Source organism: Anas acuta, chromosome 17 (assembly GCF_963932015.1).
Source record: "Anas acuta chromosome 17, bAnaAcu1.1, whole genome shotgun sequence".
Taxonomy (NCBI): Eukaryota; Metazoa; Chordata; class Aves; order Anseriformes; family Anatidae; genus Anas; species Anas acuta.
Genome location: NC_088995.1, coordinates 9403712 through 9423765, shown reverse-complemented (window position 1 = coordinate 9423765; position 20054 = coordinate 9403712). Strand labels below are relative to the sequence as shown.

The following is a 20054-nucleotide window of genomic DNA, read 5'->3' as shown; positions in this document are numbered from 1 at the left end:
GAAGGACTTCTACAGACACCCTACTAGGAAGAATGTGTTGATTTGGAGGTTGGTTGTGCTAGTGCTTGCATGCTGTATCGTTTTTGGATCTGGAAAGTCCCCTTTGTGGAGCCAGCTGAAGGTATGGCCAGTAACTGAAGAAGCAGCAGCTGTGGCACACTCTGGCAGTGATCATTACCCGCTTTCTGTTTCATTTTGCCAAGGGTGTTTTGTGAGTGGTGTGAAGTGACTGAACTATCACTTCCCAGCCATACGCCTACTTCACCCTCTCTCTTGTTCTTCCTATTTACCATTTTCTTTTACTTTACCCTCAAGAGCTTCTAGGCTGGATGAGGACAAGTTTCTTCCAGTTCTGGGCAGTATCTACAACCAAAAGTTTTAGAGGAACGCAGATGGCTCCAGCGTAGGTGGTTGATATAATGTGTTCATCTTCCACTATCACCTAATTGTCATTTTGCCTTGTGTGACAGGAAGCTAGATATTCCTTTCAAAATGGTTTCAACCCTATTCTTCCTTGCCTAATGATATGTTGGGATAAGCATTTCCGTTGATTAGTCTTGCATTTCCTTTAATTTGACTGTTTGTGCATACTTTATGAACTACTACGTACAGAGATTTGCAGTCTTTAAACTGTTGACCTTTGTGTACTTTTTAGTACGTCTCCTTTTTTCCATTTTTTAAAACTAAATGGTAAAACGCCTCTGATCAAGCACACATCTCTTCTGAACCCTTACCAAACTCCAAGGAGATGCATTGTTTTTACCCTGCTTTGAGGTGTTTACGTGCTGAGCTCCTCACTGCCAGGCGATCTGTTTGTTTGACTGGTGCTCAGCTCAGCAGGATGCTGGTCTTGGTTAGCATCGATTTCCCAGCCTCACACAAGGGGTAATGCAAAGCGTGGAGCTGCCAGACCTGACAACAATCGCCCCTCCCTGGAGACGCCTGAACTATATTTCCAAATCTTTAGACATGAAGTTGGATTTAATCCAGAAACTCTATCACCTCTCAAATTACCAGATTAAATTAAAAGCTTTCTGAAGGTTTAGTGGGTAATACGCTAGACAGAAAATTTGAGGCTTAGGGGACAAGGCAGCATTCATATGTACGTTTTGAGAGTCTGTGTTTAAACAGGAGTAACTCAAATCTTAGAACAAATAAGGTATCACAAGACCTGGTAGCCTCATAAACAATCTCTTTTGGACATGATTTGAATGGAGAGATGTGGGAGGGTTCCCCATTTATGATGGAAATGCAAAGATTTGAGGCCAAGTGTTTGGAGTGTCCCAAATGAGATGTCAGGAGCCTGACTTCCTGAGTGCTCGGTGCCAGGTAGCATGTCCTGTGCTTCAAGTGCTCCTGTTGAATTTAATTGCAGGTGTCATAGCTTAGCACTTCCACAAACCAGACAGTCTTCACACTGCATCCATTCCTGCAAAGTGTTTGGCTTGAGTGACTTGTTTGCTGTGGCACGGTAACTCTGGGAACTCGTTCAACTCCCCAAATCCCAGCGTTCGCCCCCTGTGTGAGTCCTGACCCTGCAAGCGCCTCTTGAAGCCGCTGACAGGCAGCCTGTGCCGTCTGCCCGTTTCTTCGATGCAAAGCAGACTGGTCCGTGTGGCAGATTGCAGCTTCTCCTGCAGCCCCTCGGAGCAGTTTCCCACTCGGTGTCATGTTTGTTCCCCCATGCAGCGCGGCTCAGCACGCCCATGGTCGAGCCTGCTCCTGTCTCAGCTGGTGCCAGCTCTCGCTTTTGTGTGCTCTCAGCTCCTCGGCTCCCGTGCCATTTGCACCACTCGGCTTTTCGCTTCCTTTCACGTGGCCTGAGTGATGGAGGCACCGAGGGGTACGGAAAAGGAGCTTTCTGTGCTGCTTGCGTGCTTCCTTCTGCAAACGAGGCACCACGGGCAAAGCACTGACAGGAGATCCTGTGGGTAATGCTGCAGAGCGGTCTCCGTGGATGTATGGTAAAGACTGTGGGTAATTTAACTGAATTATCTCCAGCTTCTATGAATAATGGGCAAATTATTTTGTTTTATCTGTTTCTGACCTAAACCTGACAGCATTTGTCCCCTTCAATTTTTCCCACTCTCTCCATGAGGAGCAGTAAAACTTGTGCGCACAAGAAAACTTCCTGTGAGCTGTCAGGGCTGTGTTTTACCATCAGCAGTGACAACGCTTGTTCAACTAAAAGGTAGTCAGAAGTGGAAGCAAAACATCTTCCCCTTCCAGACTCTTCACTTCTGTTCTGAAAAATTTTCGAATAGTATTGACTCAGACCTGAAAAAGATTACCCGTATAAGATGCAGTAGGAGCCATCCAGCCTGGCAAACTCTCATTCTAAATTGGTAGCTTGAAGTTTTAAACAACTGAAGAGAGTCATGTCATCAGACGTGTTGGGTGACTTTCCTGATGTGTGCTACTATTACTCAGTCTGTAAACATGCTAGAGTGAATTAGCAACTGTTTGTAAATTGGAAGGAGCTGCATGAATGCTAATCATGACTTGATCCATTTGGAAGCAGTTTGGAGGATGTTCCTGTCAGGCGTGCTACAGTTTACAAGGGGAAAAGAGAAATTGCACCCCATGAATCTTCCCTTGAACCTGTTTTTCCCCTTTGCCCACCAACTAACAAGCAAATCACATTTCTAGCATAATTGTATGGGACCAAAGAAAATTTAAAGCTGTTTGTCTTGGCTAGTAAGAATGCTGCTGTTGCTGTTATTTCTTGTGGTGGTAGGATCTAGAAAATAAAGGATGTGGGAAATAGCTCATCTTCCCCAACTGGATAGCTTTCAGAGTATTAAATGTGCACGTAGGCACTAAGAATCATTGTTTTGCCTTTTTGAAATACTGAAACGTAGGTTTTGGTCTTCTGGCTCAAGTTGTTATCCTAAAGCTCAGTCCATGGCACTATTAATTTGTATTTAAAGATATAAATATTGTTAATAAAGCAGAACAGCAGCATACAAAGAAAATTCTTCTGCAGAGTATTGAAATGGCACAATAGAAAACCAGCCCAATTACACCTTTGCCACTAGAATCTGCGACTGCTTTTCATGACAGTCGAGTAATTTACAGGCTCGTTAGCATGCTCTTTCTTTATTGCCCTGGAAAAACTTGTCATCTTTGCTTTTCTCAAAGACAGAAAATTCAGGTCAAATAGAAGCAATTTTCTATTTGAAGAGCTCCGATTTATTAAGTGACTGACAGCATTGGGCTCGAAGGAGAACTCGCGGTGGCTGCTTTTTGCCTCTCGAGTCCTGCGTGTTTTGGTGGCAGGGCTGCTGACGCCGGGGAAGGAAGGAGGGGATGTCCTGCTTTGGGTGGTGACTGGGCAAGCTGCCTCTGTGCGATCCGTGTAGCTTTTTCTCAAAGCATTTGGTATAAATTCTGTCAATTTGATGTTAGCGTGAGTAACCCGTTCTTAACCCTTGCGTATTAAAACCCGCGAACTTCTCTTTTATTCCCAGGGGAGTTAAATTGTTAAGTACTCGTGGGCGTTCTGTTTAGCCGTGGAGGGTCAGCCATATGGTGCTGCATCTGCTCTCACTTCTCCAAGGGAACTAATTCTTCTTCTGTTTGGTTCCAACTGGTTCTTTCTCTTTAGATGTTACCATTTAATGCCATGGGAAAATAGGGCTTCCCGGTGCTGAACTCAGTTCATCTCTGATAAAGTATTCTACATTAATGATATTAAGACTTTAAAAAATAACACTAATTAAAGATTTGCTTTTTTAATGTATTAGTATCACTCTGATGATCATAGTGTAAATAATGCTACCGCAACATTAGGATTAACTGCAGGCAAATTCTAAAACTAAAAATAGTTTGGCCTTTAAAGGAATGAAAATAATCCATGATCTTCATTGTCAAATTATTTTACCATTTTGTGTCCTTTGAAATGTACGCTCACTGAATTTCTTGGCACTACCTTCTTTCCTGTGATACGTAGCGCATTCTAATTTGGAATATTGGAATTACTGCCTCGTTCCTGTGAGGCCATGTGAGTGTATCACACAGAGCCAGTTTTTAATGGGTGATCTCTATAGGCACGTAATTCCTAGGGTGACCTGGTAATTAAATATCCTTGCTCATTCCATTAACTTGGGGCAAACTGTATGCTAGAGCCACTTGAATGCAGAGCTACTCTGCTGTTCCTAGGCTCCTTCTTGAGATTTTTTGGTTTTGGTCATTGGTGCAGTTGGTCCCAAGGAGCAACTTGTTTGATGGAGGGTCTTCTGGAGGCCTTTCCCCCAGGTAACACCCCAGGCAGCCTCCAGCTGAGGGTTTAAATGATCACGAAATTGCTCTGGATGTCTTGATTTTTTTCAAGTTAGTGGAGAAAGCTGGATTCACATCATTTTGAATATATTTCAAACAGATGTAATTAAAGCTGTTGAAGAAGTCTATGTAGCTGCTCTCTATTTTGGACCGTGGCTGGTGTATTTGGTTTAGCTAGTGTAAATAGAGCTAATCAGCTTTAAAGGGAAATAAGCTGATTTTTTTTATATACAGAAATATATGTCTATGTAGCTCTTTGTGCTGTGCAAGTCTATTAGCTCAAATACCAGCTGGTGGTATTACATGACATACAAGTAGGTATTTCTAATGCTTGCATTGTTGGGTTCTTTTTTTCTGTTTTTAGGTTAATTCCTTGTTTCCAGATGGAACTCTGGTATTCATCTGCCTTTCTCAAGGGTTTCTGCCCACTATCCTTCTAGCCTTACTGCTTCTAGTTTTGCTGGCAGTGTCTGCACCTAACCTGTGCCCCTTTTGTGGATTACATTCTGCATTGTGTTTTCATAACCTCTTGAATCCACTTGTCTCATGCATCCATTCAGAAGCCCCGACACCCGGATTAGGGTGTGTATGTTTTTTGTTTCAAAAATAATGAGCAAACGTTTCCTTTAGAAAGCCTGAGAAGGAATGAAAAGCCCGATTCTTCTGGCCAAGGATGGACTTTCTTTCCTGGTTTTGATTTTGCCCTAGATCTCAGAGAATGCATTGGAAAACATATTGGAGAAGTTGTCTTATATCTTTGAACACACAACTGAGAAACTGAGCAGCTGGAGAGTGGGTAGTTCTGTAAACAAGAACAGACAAAATGCACTGGGAATGATGCATTTGCTGCAGCAACTGAAATGACAAGTATCAGGTTCTGTGCACAACTGCAGTTGTTGAAAATCTGCCAAAATATTTATCTTACTTTGCAAGATTCATGTAATGGCTTGTTGGTTCTTTTCAACTGCAATTATTTTTGTTATGAGCCATGTAAAATGGTAGATCCCGGCAGTAACAGCCTGGCCATCTTAATTTACCTGCCTGTATTACGTATCATATATTTGTATTGAATTAAAGCCCGTAGACAGTTTAGTAAAATCAAATCTGCTTTTTCCTGCATTTTTCACTGGTACTGACTATTCCTTCTCTTCAGGCTTGACAGGGGACCAGCGAACTTACCATGGGAAGGAGAATGTGGACGCCAGGCATAATCGAGGGAGGGGAGGAGAGACGACCCGCTTTCACACTGTCAATGTGGCACAGCCTGTCCGATTTAGCAGTAAGTTGCAGCCTGGGAAATCTGGCCTATCTTTCTACTAATTAGCTTAGCAATTTAGATTAATTGTTCTCTTAAGGAGAAATTAATAGGTTTTCTCTTGCGTGGCTTTTAGACCAGTCTTTGCTTAAATGAAGTACTCCTGAAGGTTTTTGCACACTTCCTTTATATGTGTGCTGTGGTGTTGCAGTTTATATAGCAGGCTGATACATATGAAGAATCCGGCTTCCTTTGTAACACTACTTTTGTGCAACTGAAATTGTGCTTTTCATTTATGAACTGTGGGCCTAGTTTTCTGTAATTGTGATGAGTTAAGTGATGGTTTCATCCTTCAGCAGGCATGGTAATCTGTCAGCTGTCTCTTGATGTGAGTTTGCAGTTTTCCCCTGGAAAGTAGGGAAAAACAAAACTGATTGCTTTTGATTTAAGTCATTTAGAAGATGATCTTAGAAGAAGTTGCAGTATCCTTAGTAAACTAAGTACATATCTGATGTTGTGAGTTTTGTACCCTTTTTAAGAAGGAATAATGTTCTTTAGGAAGTGGGGAACTTAGGGAAATTCTTTCCTTCTTGCTTCTCTGAAGGAAAAAGTCTATGAAGGAACTATCAAGGAAGAGTGTAGGACCTGAATGTTTTTTTCCTTGTTACTTCCGAGTGTTAGTTGGGAACCTTCAAAAATACCACTCCAATATCATCCTGCCCTTTTACCTGCATCACTGCTGGCGATGCTTTCTGCATCCTGGTACAAGCCTTATCTAAATTTATAAATGTTCCGTAACTGTCCTTCTTACTGATTGTAGCTCATAGTGACTGCTGCCTTTGAATTTCTTTAGGTCCAATGCATCAGTCTCCCTTGCTGCCTCTTTCTGGTCTTCTTCTTTTTTGCTCCTTGGATCATCCAGTGATTTGGGAATGAGACAGCACTGATCATGCTTGGAGGGAGGGATGGGGCACACTAGGAAGGGGACATGCAGAGAAGATATGGCAGGAGTCTGAAAAAGTCAAGTGATTAGCACAAGTAAAAAATTACCTCTTTTCTGGGAGGGGGGAGGGGGCTTATTAAAATAGGTACTTTGATTCCGGTATTTACTACAGTAGCTAACTTGTTAAACAAATTTGTAGAGGACAATAAAACAACTTAGAAATTGATTCAGCAATATCTATAATACTCATGTTGTATTCTGTCCCATCCCAGTGATGTGACCAGTAGACCTAAGGAAGATATGTAAAGGAATTCAAATTTAAATGTGTCACTATTTTATGATAAAGATCACTGTTTCTGAAGGGAGTTCCTAGTCTTGAGAACAAGATCTCTTTGAATGCTTGCAACAAACATAAAACAGTTTATGAATTTAAAGTTACTTTCTTAGGTGTCATGCAAAATTAATTCTGCAAATGCAGGAGTTAAAATCATATTTCATGTCTGTTTCTATTAGTTACGTATCACCTCCAAGAATGCCAGTCATCAAAAGCCCTTGGGTCTGTTTCATCCAGAAATGCCTCGAGGCTTTTTTTTGTGTATTTATTCAATTTAGTTAATTGAGAAAGCAGAGACTACAGTTCATACCGTCACCTGCCTAATTTCTAAGGATGTTCTGTGCAGTGACATTTTTCTAGAACAAACCACCATTGCCCCAAAACCCCCATCCCATCACCTTTAGTGAGTGACCATGCACTCACTATGTGAATACTCCTGAGCTTGTTTGTAAAATAAGGTTGAAATCCTCAGAGCAAGTTGGGCATACTGCTAACCACCTAATAGAAAGATGTGATCGTTATGTTGGCCACCTCTGGTTTATCCTTCCTGCTTCTTGCAGCTTGTTGTGACTAGGATTGATCCAACTGATTGGATTTATAAAGCTGTTCAGGGAAAACCTTCCACTGTAGATCATCAGTCTTAATTAAAGAATTTAAAGGCTGTCACAGTGCAGGGAAACATCACTAAGAGTTTTTCAGTGCATTAAAAGAAAATCCTTTGTCAAAAGCACTAGTAAAGGAAGTCTCCTGTGATCTGTAATGCATGCATCTCCTACTGGTGAGGTAAATTACACGTGGTGTGTTGTGTACATGCATCCAAGTGATTACACATTGCATTGTCATAAGCTGATGAGGACGTGTTACCTGGAAGATCCTAATTTGGGGGGAATGGTTTCCCTTCTATTCTTCATGTTTCCTAGGAAAGTGCCCAACAGGGTGGCACCACTACGAGGGCACAGCTAGCTGTTACAGAGTGTATTTAAACGGGGAGAACTACTGGGACGCCGTGCAGACATGTCAGCGGGTGAATGGATCCCTCGCAACCTTCACTGCAGACCAGGAGCTAAGATTTATCCTGGCACAGGAGTGGGACTTGGAAGAAAAGACATTTGTAAGGAAGGACCAACGTAGGTGAGTAGGAAGGAAAGGACAGATCTCCCCCATTACATGAGAATGGTTTCTGCACAGTATAGTTGCTGGTGGTTCAGTTTGCCTATAAAATCTAGTGGTAAAATTGACTACAGGCTGATAACCTTGTGAAAGTGTGTAAGAGCAGCCATCTCTGTATTTTCTGTTTTAATTAACGTTACTAAATGAACAGGCTACAATTTAATGTAGTCTTTATTTTCAGGTTGTCTCAGCAGCATAGTAGTATTCTCGAACTCCAACAGGGAAGATGAATTTTACAGTGACTTACTGCAGCACTACATTGTATAGAAATATTATTTCTTTAAATTTTTCAACACAGTTTTTGTTTCCATTAAGTACCAGTAGCTTTGACAAAGACTGCAAGTTTGAGACAAGAACGAAGTGGAAAAAAACATGAATTGTAAGAACTGTGTTTTGGTGACTTGAGATATTTCATTCTGTGAGTTCACAGCAAACATAATTCCTTGGGTTTTTTTGCCTGTGGGTTTTTCGTCAGTCTCGTGGGCTGCCATGCTGATAGATCACCCACCAGCAGTGGTTCAGTAATATGTATCTCTGTCTCTGGAGACTTACATGTTTTGATCCTGAACCGTGTCTGACATCAGTTGTGTATGTTTATAAAATATTTGAGTTCTGGATGCTTTTGTGTGGTTTTTGAGTTCGATACTGTAGTGCTGTTATAACAACAGAACAAGGTGCTGCTTATGCATGGAAATAAAAGGCATAGTGAGCAATTTGTAAACATAGAAAACTATCAAGTATTTTCCTTTATCCCTCAGCTGTAGTCTCTCTTTTTACTTTGCTTAACATATATGCTAAAATTTTAAGGAAAAGGTCATCAGAATGTTTTCAAAGTTAATTTTCAAGATATTGTAAGGTTTGTATTTTAATTTGTAACGTATTTCAATTTCTTAGTATGTTTCAGGCTTGTGTTTTTAGAATCTAACAGATTTTTTTGCAGGTTCTGGGTTGGATATCAGTATGTGATCACAAATCGAAATCACTCCCTAGAAGGCCACTGGGAAGTAGCTTATAAAGGTAGGCTTCTCAAATTATTACTTGGTTTCCGTGGTCCTTTTAACTATCTTAAAGCATGGATATTATCTGCAAGAACATCGTTTCTTTCACTGATGGTGTTGAAATGCTGTAGAGGAACTGTTTTGCTTTACAGTATGAAAACAGGAGTATTTTAATACACATGCCTAATTTTCAAGTGTAAGAAATTTCATGACTTTTCAGTGATTTATTGTGGAAGGAATGTGTTTTTTAAGTTTGTTTGGATTTTCCCCATGATTAAGCTGAGCAAAAGAAACTACTCTGTAGTTTCTCATTCCTTCTGGTAAATGTCTAGATTAACTGCTGATTCCTGATTCTAGTATTTGCGCAAACTAGTATAGGATTTGTTTTTTAACTTTAATAGGTTTTTATATGCTTTTCAGTTATCTTATTTTGCAGAATTACCCAGAGTTTTTTGCACCCTGAAATAATGCAGGCAGTTTACTTAAAACAATAAGAAAGTTTACCTTAGCCCAAAATTAGTAACTATTTTTATGGAGAATCAAGCTTTAATCTGATAGGCATCTCTGGCTGAACATTTTCAATGGCAAAAGAAGCAGCTCCCTCTGCTGCAAATGCAAAGACATGTTTTTATTCTTTTTATTTTTACCTATTTCAGGTGAGTGATTCATTTGTCTCAGTCATACGAACTCATATGTGTAGAATTGAATGTCTAAATTCTGTGCTGATACAGGTCAAGGGAAAAAAAAACAAACAGGTTTTTACACATCAGCACTGTGAATTCCAGGGGGCGTTTGAAAGCTAATCCAGAGTAGTTTTCTTCTCATATACAATTTTCAGTAACAGAGAATTTACAAGGATAACTGTCCATTATGTCCAGATAGATAATTAACAGCAGAATTTTGTGGAACAGTTAGATCTTGCAAAATACTACTTTTGATGCATGAGAAGGGATTGAACCTGCATAGGTTTCCAGTGATGGGACTTGTTTTACCTTTCTGCCATGTGCAAAAGTATTGATTTATTTTGTAATTTAAGTAAGCAGATTTGGCTAGGTATTCAGAAGAAATTGCTCCTTCTTGTGGAGGCAGGAACATTTCCATTAGTTCCTTAAAGTAAGGCACCTAAAGATGCCTTCTGACAACAGGAAGAGGGCAGGGAGGAAGTTCCAACTTCCTCTCATAAGGGTTAGCTATTCCTTATCTGGACAAAACTGTTTATACAGGTAGGCTTCTCCTATAAACTCCAAGGGGAAAAAAAACAATTCTCCTTAAAAGGACCTTTCTTTGCTCTTCAGAAGGTTGACTGCACTGCCATCTGCTGACCAAGTGTTATGACTAGGGAGGCATAAATTACAGAGAATCGTGATGTCTTTATATCATAAATTGTCTTCAACTTGATTCATTATATGAATGTAAACCTTTCCAACACTGTATTTGCAAGTCGTTTTTTTGCTTGCAAGTCTTCTATTTAATAAAAACATACCTCTATGAAGCAAAGTACATATTAGCGTTCAGTAGCTTCTGAAAGATTTTATAAAAGTTCCACTGACTTGTAGTGAGGTAGACTGTGAATTCCTAGTATCTGTTTGAAAAGTGATTTAAGGTCCTATAGCTTGAAAATTTTAATCTATCATCGGGAGATGTGGAAGTTAAACCCTCAAAAAATGATGGGAGAGCTTAATTGCGTTAATTATCAGACTTGTCTGATGTGTTTGAAAGGACCATCGTGTGACTAGGCTGCTTAATATGCTAACTGCAGGAGCTGCTGAAGTCAATGTTTAAGCACAGAGTTAGAAAGCAGGCTTCTAAAGACGTATCAAATAGTCTAATTTTCACAATTGCTGTATTTTGGCTTCTTGTTAATCTCTGCGATTTTGAAGACTGACTCATTTAACACTAAGGTGCTGGTCAGAGGCAAAATTTGTAGTTATACAATACCCTTAATACCTTTTCCATGCCCTGCAACGGGAAAAATAACTCGATGCTAAGTCCCCACTCGGTGGAACCCGTGCCATGCAGTCTGTTACCAGTTGTGTGGAGGACCGAAGCATACCTATATCCCCACGGCAGCAGCAGGAGGGGCACTGCAGCACAGCCCTGTACTGCACTGCACTCCAAACCAGCAATGTGGGCTGTGGGGGAGCAGCTCTGCAGCGTGCTGCACAGGGTGGATGAGGGACTGGAAGCACCGGTAGGTGCTTGGAGTACCAGGTGTGAGATGTGTATAGGTTCCTGCTACACTAGCGTTTGGCCAGACCTTCAGGTGTACTGGTTACTGCTTCATTTCTCCTTAGCATGTTCAAACCCTTTACTGTTTGACGGGGTGCATAAGAATTGGCAGGCAAACCCCATGGGACGCTGGAAAGAAGCATTTGTAGATAGCAGAACACGCTCCTACCGTAGCAGAATGTCAGAATTACACGGTTCTCTGACAACAGCAGCCTCCTCCTCTCTGTGACTCACCCCTTCCCTCCCCACTCCTCGCCTTCCCCCGGAGGAGTGCTGCTAATGGAAGCTAAAGCTGGAGGACAGTAGCCTTGTAGGAGATGTGGTGTGTGTGCAATGAGTGACATTACAGAGCCCTTCTAAAGCTCTGCATACCCGCAGGCTGCTTACACCAATGCATCTTGTTCTAGGCTCTTCAGAAGTATTTTTACCCCCTGACCCTATCTTTGGTACGGCTATGTCTGAAAATGAAAACGTTCTTTGTGCCCAGCTTCAGTGTTTCCATTTTCCTACCCTTCGGCACCACGGTTTACACAGCTGGTATGCTGAAAACTGCTACGAGAAGTCGTCATTCCTCTGCAAAAGGAGTAAGTTGGATTTGGTTCGGTGTTAACTGTCTTGCAAGTTTAAATAAGCATATAACAAATATTGGAAATCTGATGGCTATCTTTCTACTTTTCCCCAGTAAATTAAAAAAGGAGGAAAAAGAAGGGAGAGTTTGGCTTTGTTTAAACAGGAGCATCGCAATGGGTGGTTGTCAGCCACAGTACAGTTAAGCCTTATTAGTAAATATCACTCAAGTTGTTTCTTCATTTTACATGAAGCAAATTTTTATTGGTGGTTTATTTTGAATAAAGCAACTTCCATTAAATTCTCTCCAACCAATTCTTAGAACTGTGGGGCATGGGGAAAAAAGCAAGTGTAGCTTCTGACTTAAAGTGGAAAAACTGGCTCCCATTCTGTATCATGCATGCCCGTATGCCAAAAGGCATTAAACTAAGAGAAAGGAAATACTTTTAAGCAGTATTTTCAGGTAACATTCAAGATACCTGATATAAATGATAATTCCTTGTAAAAAAATAAAAAATAAAATATATATATATATAAATTAATACATGTGGTGTTGAACTTTTACTGTGGTTCTTGAAGTGTTTTGTGTTTGCTTTTTCTTGAAAGCAGGATAAAGATTTACAAAAATGTTAAGGGAGGAAAATTCAGCCCTTCTCCGCCTGTTTTTTCACTGGAAATATTGAAAATTAGTAAGACAGGCTATTGCGATGTCTACTTTGATGTGATAAACTTCTGGAATGTGAATTGAAGGCCATTTATGTAGTCAAAACATGACCTTTTTGGTCATCTCCTCAGAGTGGTGTTGTGAGGAAAGCAGTAGCTCTGCCAGATCGTTAACTGAAGGGTAAGGGGGAAAAAGATAAGGTGTAGAAGTTGAGCAGAAGAATTCTGTGTACAGTTTCAGGGACCCCCAGCACGAGAAGGGCACTGACAAGACCTTGCCAAATTGAGGTGAGTTCAGTGAGGGCCACCAAGGTGGTGCTGGGGGCTTTGGTGCACCAGTGCTTTGAGGAGAGGTGGAGGAAATGAGGCACCTCCAGCCTGCAGAAGGGAATGATCCGAGGGGACCTGACAGCAGCCAGCCAGTAGCTACAAGGAGGTGATCAAGGAGACAGAGCCAGGCTATGGGTGTGTGACAGGAGACGAGGAACAAAAGTTAAAACAAGGCTTGAACTGATGTCAGGGAAACTGACCATACTGGATAAAATACTCAGCAGCAAAGTGGGACTTCCCTCATAGGTGATCCTGCATCGAACTAGAGACCTATTAAGGTCTCTTCTAGTCTGATTTTTCCTGTAAACCCTCGCAGCTGAGCTCTGCTTTGGGTGGGGGGGACTCACCACCCTCCCCGAGCAGTCGCTGCAGGCTGGTAGGTCCCCCAGCTGTCTGCGCCCTCTCTGGTTTGGTACCTCCCTTTCAGGTCTGTGGGAGGAAAGGATGGTGAGCTGAAGACATCTAAGCTTCATCCACTGTGCAGGGATTACGGTGCAGCTAAGGCAGTGGTATTGCTATTGCCTGGCTCTCTTTTTTGGGCCTGACCTGTTGAGAGTGTCCTGCAGCTTGGTTCAGAGAAGTCCCAGCTTTTCCTAAGTGCCAGGAGGCAGGGAGGGAGGTGCAGCAGGCGTGATGCTGAAGGCTGTCCTCAGACTGCTTGTTTTTCTCTGAGTCCTGGAGAGGACACCTGGAAGCACGTCAATTCCATTAAATACTTAACATTCACTTTGTCAAGTTTGAGCAGTATATCATCCCCGCACATCTCCAGACGATCCATTTATCTTCCCCGCTCCTTGGAGATCCCTTCTAAAAGCTATTTTCGTGTAGAAGCATGACTTTTAACTGATCATCTGCTTATGTTTTCAAATCATGTTTTGTAATAGATCAAACCGGGCTTGTCTGGCAGGCTCATAGACACTTGGATATTGATGTGCATTTCTGTTCTAGGCCAGACTTGCGTCGATATCAAAGACAACATTGTTGATGAAGGCTACTATTTCACTCCAAAAGGGGATGATCCCTGTCTGAGCTGCACGTGTCATAACGGTGAACCTGAGATGTGTGTGGCTGCTCTGTGTGAACGGCCACAGGGATGTCAGCAGTACCGCAAAGATCCGAAGGAGTGCTGCAAATTTACTTGTTTAGACCCAGGTAAGACTTGACTATTGTGGTTTTATGCAGCAAAATTACTGCAAAGCTCGGTTGTTTTGGGGTATAACTTTGTTTGAAGTGGTGCATCCTTTCAGTGCCTTGACACTGCTGGGTACTAACCCCATCTGGGGAAAAATCCCACATCACAGGAAATGAAAAACTTCAGTCTGTTGCTGGAAATAATTAGTCATCCTTGGTGCTACTTAGTGAAGAGCAGTAACTTGTCTCCTCTGTGGAGGCTGACAGCATCGTTGATTTCTAATAGAGCATCTTGCGTGGTTTCTTTGTGATGTTTAGCTGTCACGGAAAGGAAAAGACATTTCTCTTGAGCACTAATTAAGTATCTTTTTCTGGACATGAGCGTTTATGTGTGGAAGTTTGCATGCAGGGATCAGATAGAAAGCACTGTCTTCAAATTATATGGAATTTTAATCATCAGGGCATGCAACCTTGATATTGAATTTGGCATCTTAGTGCAGCCTCTTGTTTTGGATCAGTGAAGTCTTAGGGGTCTTCTGTATACTGTTTGGTCAGTGGCCTTTTGGGGATGTTATTTCTTGTGTAAAGAGACTTGCAAAAATAAATTTATTTAGCATTTGCCATGAGGGTGGTCAAATACTGGAACAGATAGGTTGTAGAGTCTTCATCTGGGGGGATATTTGAAGTCTGACTGGACACAGTCCTGAACAGCCTGCTCAAACTGATGCTGCTTGAGCAAGGTTTGGACTGGGTGGTCTCAAGAGGTCCCTTCCAACATCAACCATTCTGTGATTTCCTGATATTTTAAAAAAACCTGATCTTATATGAGTGCACCAAGAAACTATTGTTCAGATCCTTCCGATATGGAAAACGCAGGTCAAGTCTTCCCATCAGAGGCTTCCATTTCAGCCTATTAAAAAAAGGGGTGCTTATTGACATCCAAACTTGTGATCGTTCTTTTTTGTGTCTTATCTGCACGAGTTAATGATTAAAGGCCCCGATCCCTCCTTGCTGTCACTTACATCCATTCTGACAGCTAAGCTTAACAGATGTTTGGAACTGGTGTTGCAGGTTGATTGGGGAGAGTCAGGGGTGAAAAAGCAGAAGTCTTCCTCCTACTCTTATCAGCAGAGTTAAGACTGTTTTCGCTGTCTTTTTTTTTTTTTTTTAATCTTCAGGAACAGTGTCAGCAAGGCATCATCCAACAGACAGGATAAGACGACCTGGGATAACCTCACTCAATGTTCTTTAATCCTTGCTTATACTGTGGGTCTTAACTATTTCATGAATACTGATTTGAAGACTGTATTTTATCACATCCTTTCTGATCCCTAAGCTCTTCTTCCTGTACTGATGCTATATAAGACTGTTTCATTACACTCTTGTCTGAAGTGTTCTGGTTTTTTAGTAACTTGGTTTTTGAGAGCAGAATCATCAAGCAGTTGCCTGACTTCATAATAAAGTTACATCAGCTAACGATGAACACTGACATTTTGAGATGACACACTTCAGTTTTTGTTCTGGGTGTTGATAAATGACAATTCCAGCTGACAAAATTAATGAATTACTTTCTTTAATCAGCATGTATTTATCTTTGTCCAATTCTTACATATATCTCCCCTAAGCTTTGTTGCAAAGGAAAGAAAACTGTTTTACTAATCAAGGGTAAGTGAATTCATCACCCAAGGAGAGACTGGGGGGAAATAAATCCCGCTGTTGGGTTGGCAGGTAATCAGCTCGTGTTGTGTGAGTGGGTGAGTAACGATTACAAGTGGATAAAGAATATTACTCAAGGACTTGGTAGTAGGGGAATTTTTCAGTGGTAGGAGTAAGCTGAGCAATCCCAGCTGTACTATCTTGAAAGATGCTTCTCATTTAGTTGAAGATAAATAGCACATGAAAATCTTTTGTGTACTAATGCTGAAACTGAAGTCATTTGTCAATTGCCTCTTCAAGGATGTGGGACTCCTGTTGTTTTGTGGGGTTCTTGTTTGTACAGATCTGGAACTCTCACTTGTGAAATGGAGTTGAAAGAAATAAAATATTTGAATCAAGACCTGTTGATAGAGAAGCTTCTCTAGTGACTAAACTGGGACAGTTACAGGATGTTACTGCTGCCCTGAGTGTAAAACTGCCTTTCTGAAATAATCCATTCCTGTTTATGTAGGTTGAAAATCTGTGATGGCTCATCTTGTTCTGTACAACCTGGGTCTCTGTCTCTTTTTTTTCTTTTTACTTTAATCTAGGGCTTGACAATAGTTTATCCAGCTGAACAGGTTGAGTGGTAGGAGCTGTCAGAGGCTGGGAGCAGTACAAAAGCAGCCCAGCCTCCCCAGCAGGCCCAAAATTTGCACTTTTAGCTGGTCTGAAGAGAATATGTGGAACAGGCAGTGTCAGGCATTCCGACTACAAGTTTGCATCATGCTTCACTGTGTCTGTGTTTTACTGAAGTCCTTTTATTTAAGGCAACTCTTAGAACTAATTTCTGGTGGCCACAAAGTTGGCGTTGCCATAAGACGGAGGAGGAACGCCGGCAGGTCCGTGCTGTTGGAGGGGGTGTTGGTTGGGTACTGCTGCTGTGTGACTGCATCAGTTCGAGCTCTGACAGGGAGAGCTGCTAAAAGATTTGACAGCACAGAGGCTTTTGTACTGCACAGCCAGATTTGAGAGGGTGTTACGTTGGAGTTCTATGCATAGTGCACTATTAAATGAATTACTCGGGAATGGGTTAGGTAATAAATCAGCCGTGTTAGCCGTGTACTTCTAGCAATGCCTAAATAAGGTGGCTTTTTCTATTCCTAGCATTTGTAGCAAATCGGTATTTACAGTTTTTGTGAGGCTTCTTGAGTTCTGTAAGGAATCGTTGGTGCAGCTTTTGCTGCTCAGTGGAAGGGAAGGTACTGAGAGCTCTTGCAGCTGTGGTGGGTGCAGGAAAGGAAGGAGAGGGGCCAGGAGCTGGCTGCTCTGCCAAGTGTGTTGGTGTGGTGCTGTACTGGCTGGGCACGGGGTTCATACTTGGTGCTGCTTGTGTTCTCTAGCGTTGTGTAACCGTCACAGCCAGGTTGTGCAGCTGCTGCTTCTGCTTAGCCACAGCTATCCTCAGTTCCTTTCTTGATCAGAGCTCTTTAACAGGAAATTCGGGCAAAGAGAACAGCACAGTCACTTCTGTCTGTTTTTCTGTAAAGTGTCTGTCTGTTTGCAGGCTACTTTAAGCCTGATTAGTTGAATTGTGAAAAATACCTCTTGTGCCTGGCACTGACAGAACAGCGATAATTTGCTCTCAGCAGCCTTCCAGTGTGGATCTGGTTAGCTCTAGAAGCTCTAGAAGCCCTAAGCTCCTGGGTCTGTTCTGTGTCGCACCACTTGCTTTCTGTGAGTTAAGGAAAATACGTAATTCCTGTTTATCTTCATCTCTTATCTTAATCTCTCTTAATTTTTTGAAAGATGGTTATCATGTTGATTCAGCTTATTAAGGTATTTTTATTTCCTATCATTTAACGTTGATAACCATGCTACCTATGACACATGGAATTTGGATGACTGCATCTTGGTGATAATGAAAATATTTAGCAGTTTTATTGTTTGGAATAGACAAGTTAAGATGCCCCAAAGTCATGTAGAAATACTGTGTAGATATGCCAGTTCTCAGACCTTTCCCGTAGCTTCCAGGCTTGCTGTTCTCTTTATTACAAGACCATCAGCCATGCCAGGGAGACAAGTTGATGCACAAAATACTCTTAACCTTTGTTTTTCTCTTTTTCAGAGACCTGAAGCCTTCAATATTTTGTGCCTTTTGCTGAGTAACATATTTAGAAGCATTTAAGTCTCCTTGCAGTTAATAGATAAATCATCTAATGATTCATTTTTTCTGCACTTCTGAAGTCTGGAGAACCGTTAAACCAGGCTAATGAATCTCCACTCTGCATTTTTCTCCATTACTGACAAAAGAACATCGAGGAAAAATGAGTCTTGAACATAAGTAACGGGCTTCTTTCCTATATTTTATGTAACAGATGGGAACAGCTTGTTTGACTCAATGGCTGGTGGAATGCGTCTGATAGTTAGCTGCATTTCATCCTTCCTCATCCTCTCTTTGCTGCTCTTCATGGTCCACCGGCTACGCCAGAGGCGGAGAGAGCGCATAGAGTCTTTGATCGGAGCAAATTGTAAGTAGCCTGTATTTGTAGTGAGTCTTGATCTGTAAATGTGTGTAGTGTAAATGGGCTCCAGGATGAAAAGAGAAGAGATACAAATCTATGTGGAGAACATCAGTGGAAGTCTGGTAATAAATTCTAGTCAGTACTGTACCCAAATGTAGCTATGTACTGGCTGCCTGAATGGGTCACGATTCCTACAAGTTTTTTTCTGTGAAGCACTCGTTTAAAAAAATAAGCGTGTACTTCTCTTGCACTTAATGCTTATTGTTGATGTGTGGAAGTGAGAAGTATCATGGTCTTGCTCATTTCTGCCTCTTTGTGTGTAGTTTCTTCAAACCTGAATGTTCTTCAAACTTCTTAGCCAATAATGGAAGAATACTTGTTTGTACATGGTCCAAATCTGAAATATCTTGTGTGTGAATGATGTCCTGAGTTTGAAGAGCTTAGATACAAATTTAGCTGTGGTGCAGGACAAAGAGGCTGGAAGCAGGTGGCCTTGGGTTTTGTTGTGTAACTGCAGCGAGTTGACCTGTATAGGTTATTTAGGCTTTTCTAGGTGTTCAGGAGACGTGAGTTCCTTGGCTGTGAAAAGTGGAAGAAGGTGTTGAGATCTGCCTTAACCTGAAAAAGAAAATGTGGTATAAACTCCTCCTTTCTTTCTCTTATCTCGACATAGTGCACCACTTTAACTTGGGCCGCAGGATGCCTGGTTTTGATTATGGTCCTGATGGTTTTGGAACTGGCCTTACTCCACTGCATCTTTCAGATGACGGGGAAGGGGGAGCGTTTCATTTCCATGATCCACCTCCACCCTATACTGCTTACAAGTATCCAGACATTCAACATCCAGATGACCCACCTCCTCCTTATGAGGCTTCTGTCAATCCCGACAGCATCCTTTGTTCCACTCCAGGTATGCAGGAAGTAACTTCTCTTTTCCTTCTTGTTTTTATTTATTATTTAAAACAAACAAACAAAAAACTATAGTCGTGTATTTTAGTGATTGTGGTGAGAAAATACAAATCTATTTCCATATGGAAAAGATTTTTGTTATAAGTATCATTCAGCTTGGGTGTTGTGGTGTGGTTTTGTTTGTCTTCTGGAAAAGCCACTGAAATTAAAGTGGAGTCCATGCTGCGAGCAGCTTAACTCTTAGTCTTTACTGATTTTAAAGTCTTACCTTGGGTGGGTTACATAGTTTCCATCATGCTGGTACCTTTTCTGGTCTTTTGGAGCTAGGTCTGCAGAAATTGGTATTAAAGAGTAGAATAAATGCCAAGTACAAGAGATTTTAAACAAAACATATCCAGCCTCTTCTCCACTCCCCACTCCCCCCACCCACAGCCAAAAAATTTGACCAAAAATACCACTTTTTAATGATTCACCCAGCGCTCTTCAGTTTTGCAGCTGCGATATTAGCATACTGTAGAACTGATTCCAATTTCGGATTTCATAGCAGCATATCTCACAAGATAAGTAAGATGCTTGCACTAATCAGTCTTATTTATATATATCAATGTTATATTTTTGCTACATAATTTTCCTCCTTTGCCGTGTCATGTGCATTAATACAAAGACGGGAAAAGCTCAGAGCTTCCAGAAACCACAGATAGTAAATCTATTTGAGAATGTGAAATGACATACTTCACCTCCTGATTCTGCCTTTCTTCATCTTTTCCAGATGGAGTTCTTTCTCAGACTGTGCAGAGCAGTCCTCCATCTCTAGGAAACTGTGATGTATCCCCACAGCTTACAGAGGGATCGCTTCCTCCCTCAGTCGGTCCTTCTCCAGTGGAGCTGGAAGACTCTGCTGACAGCAGCACCTTTCTTGTCCCTCCCGACACACCGCTAAATGAAAACACACCGGCAGAAACTCTTACGGGCAGCCGTCACAGCCACTGTTCTCTCAATACCATTGTATAAAGGAATAAAAAGCCGACTGCCGGTCAGAAATAGTTTTAGCAACTGTTTGCACAGACAAACACTAATCCATGGT

General features: G+C 41.5%; 1 protein-coding gene across 2 annotated transcripts in view; it reads left to right on the top strand.

Annotated features, from left to right (window-relative positions):
- DGCR2 (DiGeorge syndrome critical region gene 2) overlaps positions 1-20048 on the top strand; it is a 44026-nt gene extending 23978 nt beyond the window's left edge. The window contains exons 3-10 of one of the 2 annotated variants that reach the window (XM_068654416.1): positions 5435-5560; positions 7734-7944; positions 8924-9000; positions 11618-11794; positions 13719-13922; positions 17915-18067; positions 18735-18971; positions 19740-20048. In XM_068654416.1, the coding sequence (XP_068510517.1) occupies positions 5435-5560; positions 7734-7944; positions 8924-9000; positions 11618-11794; positions 13719-13922; positions 17915-18067; positions 18735-18971; positions 19740-19981 (1427 nt within the window). In that variant the 3' untranslated portion in view covers positions 19982-20048. Of the gene's footprint in view, positions 1-5434; positions 5563-7726; positions 7945-8923; positions 9001-11617; positions 11795-13718; positions 13923-17914; positions 18068-18734; positions 18972-19739 lie in introns of both variants that reach the window. The other variant, XM_068654415.1, reaches the window with a different exon arrangement.
- The last annotated feature ends 6 nt before the right edge of the window (positions 20049-20054 follow it).